At 38.8% G+C, this 8,188-nt stretch overlaps 1 protein-coding gene across 1 annotated transcript in view; it reads right to left on the reverse strand.

Moving 5' to 3' along the window:
* The window catches only part of LOC128693724 (V-type proton ATPase 116 kDa subunit a 1), a 120,562-nt gene that overhangs the window by 21,477 nt on the left and 90,897 nt on the right, over positions 1–8,188 (reverse strand). The window contains exons 5-10 of the mRNA XM_070091249.1: positions 5,758–5,843; positions 5,231–5,357; positions 4,539–4,715; positions 2,500–2,712; positions 1,466–1,613; positions 918–1,057 (exon numbers count right to left, since the gene is read on the reverse strand). Of these exons, the coding sequence (XP_069947350.1) occupies positions 918–1,057; positions 1,466–1,613; positions 2,500–2,712; positions 4,539–4,715; positions 5,231–5,357; positions 5,758–5,843 (891 nt within the window). The remainder of the gene's footprint in view (positions 1–917; positions 1,058–1,465; positions 1,614–2,499; positions 2,713–4,538; positions 4,716–5,230; positions 5,358–5,757; positions 5,844–8,188) is intronic.

The following is an 8,188-nucleotide window of genomic DNA, read 5'->3' on the forward strand; positions in this document are numbered from 1 at the left end:
TGGTTTTTGTAATTTGATGTGCTGTTAGAACATGAGAAGTTAACATTTATGAAGGGATTAAGAGTAACTGGTAAGCCAGACTTGAGTCTTTGGAGGTGGGAAGTACAGTGCCTGCACTCTGAAAGATGGATGTGGATGCTGCAGTTCAGAGGGCCATCTGAACTGTGATAACAGCATGTTTCTTGCAAGACAGAGATTAAATGAGTGATGGTGAAATCTTCCTCTTTTTTGGGTCACCCTACCTCAGAGGGAGATAGCCAGTGTTAAAAATGCATTACTATAAATAGCCTCTGTAAGCCTTCAGAGGATGACATTTCTTAATGACTTTCACAACACACATATAGGTATCTGAATTGTGATGTCAGCACACTTTTGAGAAAAGAGCAATTGAATGAATGATGATTCACGAAATCATAATAATACGACTGCAAACAAAGCACAGAATGAGTGAGGATTGAACCCCATAGTAAGCAAGTCCTAAAACTTCAGCTGGCTGAGTACACACTGGCCTAGAATTTCAGGACTCGCTCATCATTGGTTCAAACCCCACCCATTCCATGGTTTGAATGATGATAATGATTGTTGTCCACGTTGGGTCACCCTGCCTTGACCAGAGACAGCAGTGAAAATTAAAACTAAATTTTAGCTTGAGAATACAAACTATATGAAAATCGATAACAAATAACCCGCACATAGAAGAGAGGAACTTACGACGACGTTTCGGTCCGACTTGGACCATTTACAAGTCACACTACCTCCTCCTGCCCTTTTCGTTAAGTGTGACTTTGTAAATGGTCCAAGTCGGACTGAAACGTCGTCATAAGCTCCTCTCTTCTATGTGCGGGTTATTTGTGTATTTGAAAATTGAATACAAAAGCATATTACAAACATAATATATTCCTCCACAATGTACATACCTCATTATCTGTTTTCTTAGCTGACAAAGGTTTCTCTCGCCAAACCATCCAACCCCCAAAAAGTGCCATAATTATTCCATGTCCAACATCACCAAACATAATGGCAAACAGGAATGGGAAAGTTATTATGGTGAAGGGAGCTGTCAATAAGAAAATATGATTAATTCTTAAATATATATCAATACATCCATTATATCATACAGATCTATGAGCAGTGTTTCCACTAAGTGACTATAACCTAACTGTATAATGACAGGGGAAATAAAAAATGTGTCTGTCACCTATTATTTAACATTCATCATGAATAGTATAGAGCCTAGATTTCTCAGCAGAGTAAAAACTATCTAATAAAAGTTTATACTGCCAGGTGTATACCACACATTAAAATTACACTACTTCAATGCATATTCAAGCCCCTTTATCACAGTCCAATTGGACAAAATTTCACTATCTTAAAAACTGTTGCCTACTACTTAGCATTATCAATTTTCCATTTTGTTTTGCTTATGCCTTTATATTTTCTGGAATTTAAAAGAGGTGTTACTAACCAGGATTTATTTCTCGGTATGTAGCCACACCATAGGAATCAATCAGATTCTGAAAGGCTTTGGTGAATTTGTTGGTGCGGTGAAATGTTGGTGGAGCTTCCAATGTGCTCAGTCTATTGAGAATTGCAGGCAAACTTCCACTTTTCTCCTGTAAATGCAAGAGGTACAAAACAAAGGCATGAATGAAAAGATTTCAGTAAAATAATATTGTACTATTAGCAAATAAATTATGTGTAAAATAGGTAAACATTAATAAAATAAATAGTAATATGCTCATGAATAATATGTAAAGACAAATTACAGACATGCTCAAAGAAATTGTGTATTATTATTATTATTATTATTATCATTATTATTATTATTATTATTTTTAACAAACTGGCCATCTTCCACCAAGGCAGGGTGACCCAAAAAAGAAACACTTTCACCATCATTTATCCCATCACTGTCTTACCAGAGGTGCACTGATACTACAGTTCAGATGCTGCTCCAAGCTGTAAATATCCCTATCCCTCCTTCTGAGTGCAGGCACTGTGCTTCCCACCTCCAGGATTCAACCATTTGCCTCTACTCACTCCTAACACACACACACATCTGCTGGATGTCCAAGCCCCTTGCACACAAAACCTTTACCCTTCCCTCTAATCTTTCCTAGGGCAACCTCTGCCCCACCTTCCTACACTACAAATTTATACACCCTATTTTACTCCATCTTCTCTAAATGTCCAAACCATCTCAACAACCTCTCCTTAGCCCTCTGAATAATAGTTTCAATAACATCTATTTTTTTTTCTTCAATGAACAGGCCATATGCCACTAAGGCAGGGTGACCTAACAAAAAAAACAAAAGTTTTTCTTTTTAAATTTAGTAATTCATACAGAAGGGGTTAATAGCCCCTTGCTCCCACCATTTTAGCCACCTCTTACGACACACATGGCTTACAGAGGAAGGAAACATCTTTATTTTCACCTTTAAATTCGGAATTTGAATTAAGATTAAATCTTCTACTTAAATGCCAAGTAGCAATACTTACAGTGCCTCGGCGAAGTGCAAGCTGCACATCTTCCCAATTAGCAACGGGGATCCAGCATTCAGCAATCAAACCGTTCTGTATGACGTCCAAGTTAAACATATTAAGAGTATGATAAATGCTCTTTATCTTCCAAACTTTCATCATCCAGGCGCGGATGTTTCGTGCGGCAGAAACCAACACTCGATGACGGTGGTCTTGTGTCTGGCTTAACACCTGTCAAGATTTAATTTTCCATATCAGGTCAAAGGTGAAGATGAGGAGCCTGGAGGCAGAGCTGATATTGTATGTGAGATCAATATGAGGTATGAATATTATGCATAGAATAAGAAGCTAAAAAAATAGAAAATAGTGTGGAGGTATGGAATAATTCAGGAAGCAGAAAAAAGTTTGTCAAATTTGTTATCTATCCACTTCCAGAAAAACAGCTAGAGAATGAAAGATTAACATTTTTCTTCACTGGGTGACCCCCATCTTGGTGGAAAATGACTGTTTAAAAAAAACAGAGTTGGCTCCAGAATTTCCATACAGGAAGGGCTTAGGGATTGGCAATTTAGTTGGGAGAGTCTAAATGTCTTGTCTTGAAGCTCTGTTGTCATTTTTATTATTATTATTCTTTCAACACACCAGCTGTATCCCACCGAGGCGGGGTGGCCCAAAAGGAAAAACAAAAGTTTCTCCTTTTACATTTAGTAATATGTACAGAAGAAGGGGTTACTAGCCCCTTGATCCCAGCATTTTAGTCGCCTCTTACGACATGCATGGCTTGCGGAGGAAGAATTCTGTTCCACTTCCCCATGGAGATAAGAGGAAATAAACAAGAACTAGAAAGAAAATAGAAGAAAACCCAGAGGGGTATGTATGTATATATATGCTTGTACATGTATGTGTAGTGTGACCTAAGTGTAAGTAGAAGTAGCAAGACATACCTGAAATCTTGCATGTGTATGAGACAGAAAAAAAAAGACACCAGCAATCCTACGATCGTGTAAAACAATTACAGGTATCAGTTTTACACTCGCTTGGCAGGACGGTAGTACCTCCCTGGGCGGTTGCTGTCTACCAACCTACTACCTAGGTATTTATTTTTTATTATCACACTGGCCGATTCCCACCAAGGCAGGGTGGCCCGAAAAAGAAAAACTTTCACCATCATTCACTCCATCACTGTCTTGCCAGAAGGGTGCTTTACACTACAGTTTTTAAATTGCAACATTAACACCCCTCCTTCAGAGTGCAGGCACTGTACTTCCCATCTCCAGGACTCAAGTCCGGCCTGCCGGTTTCCCTGAACCCCTTCATAAATGTTACTTTGCTCACACTCCAACAGCACGTCAAGTATTAAAAACCATTTGTCTCCATTCACTCCTATCAAACACGCTCACGCATGCCTGCTGGAAGTCCAAGCCCCTCGCACACAAAACCTCCTATACCCCCTCCCTCCAACCTTTCCTAGGCCGACCCTTACCCCGCCTTCCTTCCACTACAGACTGATACACTCTTGAAGTTATTCTGTTTCGCTCCATTCTCTCCACATGTCCGAACCACCTCAACAACTCTTCCTCAGCCCTCTGGACAACAGTTTTGGTAATCCCGCACCTCCTCCTAACTTCCAAACTACGAATTCTCTGCATTATATTCACACCACACATTGCTCTCAGACATGACATCTCCACTGCCTCCAGCCTTCTCCTCGCTGCAACATTCATCACCCATGCTTCACACCCATATAAGAGCGTTGGTAAAACTATACTCTCATACATTCCCCTCTTTGCCTCCAAGGACAAAGTTCTTTGTCTCCACAGACTCCTAAGTGCACCACTCACCCTTTTCCCCTCATCAATTCTATGATTCACCTCATCTTTCATAGACCCATCCGCTGACACGTCCACTCCCAAATATCTGAATACATAGGTATTATTATTATTATTTCTATTTGGAGAAGCTTTGAGAGGTGAAGAAGATTATAGGGAAGTTGTAGCCTCCCTAGCTTCCCTTAGTATGCTAACCATTTCAAATCCATCTTTCTTGAAGCTACTTACAGTATTGAGATCATCAAGGCGGGTTTTGACCCCCATGGCCATTTCCCGTCTGTCAGCAGGAGCTTCAGGGCATGGGTACATGGTGGCACGGAAACCCTCGCAGATCTTCTTGACGCGCATTTTTAGCTGATCTCCTTGGAAAAAGATGATGAACACTGACTTGTAGACTTGCTCACCCTGCAAGATTAAAATATGATTAATCATAGTTACAACAACTATAGTGAAGAAAATTATACCAACCACACAATAGCCAAATGGGGGCAAAGGTAAAATACCTTTGCTATAAAGCATACGAGTGACAAATGAGCCCAAAAGAGAGATATGAGAGAAGCATGTAAATATGGAATGGACAGGAAAAAGAAATAAAGATTAATGTTATAAAATTTTGAAGAAAAACAGATAAGAAAATGAGACTATACTGATACAAAAGCATTACCCTAAGTGAAAAATATGCAGAAATTTAACTGATAAACATTTTAAGATAAGCCTATAAAAATAAACGCAAACAGGTAGATGAAAGAATAACAAGGATTTGTAAGAAATCCTTTAAAGGTTTTGAAATGCCTCTTGTGAAGACTGACTGCCTGTTTTCCTAATAAAAAGTACCTGTACGCTAAAAAATCACTGACTAAACAAAAGTATTTAGGGATGAGATTAAGCAGAGAAAAATCTGTAACAAATCCTGCACTTACTGTAGCTGGGTCCTCTAGTGGATCATCCATTTCAGCTTGACGGAGGAACACATTGCCGCGGCATGCCCGCCACAGCATCCGTTCAAATGCAGGAATTCTCTCCCGAAGGATCACTCCAGCAACAAATCTAAATGTGAATAAAATCATCTCAGTCACAACTTATTATCATTAATTCACTATTTTTTTTTATTATAGATTGAAATGACATTTTCCAGTACCTTAAAAAGCTGCAATCAGTACAAATTATTATACTACCACAACGTCCACTCACTGGATTTACTTTACCAAGCAAAAAGTGCTTAACAGAAGAAAATGTATGCAAGAACCTATTTCAAATAGCCTACCTAAGGAAAATCAAGTATGTACAAGCTACTTGAAAAGAAATGTCTTACCAGGAATACTACATTAACACTAAACAAAAGCATACTAAAACTACTGTGTTTATTTTTTATAGCCAAAACATTATCTTCACCAAAAAATAATACATACTACATGTATTATATACAGTACACTGATAATATACATACCCAAGCTGGATGGGACCTTTCGAGTCTTCTGGAAGCAGGTTCTGAGTAAGACTCGTTTGCCCACCAGATTCCAGACTACCCTCTCGCTGAACAATCAATTACAATCATTCGACGGGGGGTCAAATTACCAGTTGCAAATGAAGACCCATGAGTGTCCAGAGAAGTTTCCGACAAGGGTAGAGTGTGAGCCAAGATTGAGGGGAGAACAACAGACTTGAATTATTTCAGTCATATTAAGTTGGCATGATTTAAATAAAAATGGAAAACATCATGGGCTTTCTTCATGTATTTCATATTCTAGGGTGCAAACTTGTCCTGTTTTACCTACAAAATTACCCAGTTGTACAACTATAGAAAAATCCACTACTAGCTGGCTATCAGTTGCATCCTAATCCTGAAGAATGCAGCTCACAGTCCCTACACATTTTGGACCATCCTGGAATTGATAATGGACCAGGAAGGACCAAAATGTTGTCAAGTTTTATCTCCATCTCCAATTTGTTGGTCAAGTTGTGAATCCTACTTCTCAAGTGCAAGAGTAGACAGAGGTGGAAATCTGCATTAGCAAAGTTAAAAAAAAGTTATTTTTTCTTATGAAATGATAGAGAATCTTTTCCCGATTGTAATGACATCAAAAAAACGAAATTTGATGGAAAACTGTCGGAATTACGCTCTCGCGAAGTTAGCGACCTTGGTGATATTTACGAATTGGCGATTTCACCCACTTTGAACCCTGTTTTCGGCTAATTCCATTGTTCCAGTCGACCAAACTCACAGCAATTTCTTTAGAACTCCAATTTTCCTATCGATTGAGTACAAGAAACTGCCCATTTACCGATTTCAACTACCCAATAACGTGATCAGAAATTTGCAATTTGGCCAATTTCACGAAAATTAAAAAATATGACAATTTCAAAATAGGGTCCAGAATGAACAATGCAGACATTCCTGGCTCTAAAATAACATTTTCTTTGTTCATCAGTCATGTCTCCAGGCCCCTCTGATATTACTCTTGCTTTCTATTTTGAATTTTTATTCAAACAAAAAATAGAAGATTTACTGTTATGCAGACTACTGCAATATTGTAATAATTGTATAAATAATGTCAACCCATTCATGACTGCATATTAGAATGGCTACTTGGACATTTATTGGAAAATGATATCATTTGTTTACTTTTGAACATCGGCAAAAATCAAACATTTCCCCTACTTTGAGCTCCATTTCAAGGTTCTTTTCATAGTAAAACCAATCAAAATCACCTCTATTTCTATAATATGTTTTCCATTCTATCAAATGAGACCAAGAAAACGAGAATACAACCATAAATACTATATGAAAATAGACCACACAGCCGGCATTTTAATTAAAAAAATGGTCGGAGTTTTTTTTCTCATTATGCACTGCGTGCTGCAGGATTTTTTTATATGGTGCACACTGACCCCACAGACCCATTCTCTCACATGTGAGCCTACCAGCTTTCTCCTGCTTGATTTGAAGCCGCTAGAATTTATGAGTATACAGTGGACCCCCGGTTTCGATATTAATCCGTTCCTGAGAGCTCATCGTAAGTGGACCCCGAAATAATATCGAAAAGCGAATCAATTTTCCCCATAAGAAATAATGGAAATCAAATTAATCCGTGCAAGACACCCAAAAGTATGAAAAAAAAAATTTTACCACATGAAATATTAAGTTTAATGCAATAGAATAATTACAAAAACAATAGAATAATTGACACTTACCTTTAATGAAGATCTGGTGATGATTGATGGGATGGGTGGAGGGGAGAGTGTCAAAGTTGCTACTGTTTAGAAGGGGAATCCCCTTCCATTAGGACTTGAGGTAGCAAGTCCTTTTGCAGGGTTACTTCCCTTCTTCTTTTAATGCCACTAGGACCAGCTTGAGAGTCACTGGACCTCTGTCGCACAACAAATCTGTCCATAGAGCTCTGTACCTCCCGTTCCTTTACGATTTGTCTAAAATGGGCCACAACATTGTCATTGTAATAGTCACCAGCACGGCTTGCAATAGCTGTGTTAGGGTGATTTTCATCCATAAAGGTTTGCAGTTCAACCCACTGTGCACACATTTCCTTAATTTTTGAAGTAGGCACAATGGATTCCACAACTGGCATAGGCTTCTCAGGGTTAGCCCCAAACCCTTCAAAATCTTTCTTAATTTCCATACTAATTCTCACCCTTTTTACCACAGGGTTGGCACTAGAAGCTTTCTTGGGGCCCATGGTGACTTATTTTGCAGAAACGCGTCTCGGACGAAAATCGGTATGCGCGGCAAAAATTTTGCGATAAAAGTAATCGTTATGCGGAAAAATCGCTATGCGATGCCATCGTTATGCGGGGGTCCACTGTATATACGTCAAACACGGTACCTCGTAAGACGTATATATACGGCCGCGACAGTCAAAGGG

The sequence above is a fragment of the Cherax quadricarinatus genome, chromosome 34 (genome assembly GCF_038502225.1).
Source record: "Cherax quadricarinatus isolate ZL_2023a chromosome 34, ASM3850222v1, whole genome shotgun sequence".
Lineage (NCBI taxonomy): Eukaryota > Metazoa > Arthropoda > Malacostraca > Decapoda > Parastacidae > Cherax > Cherax quadricarinatus.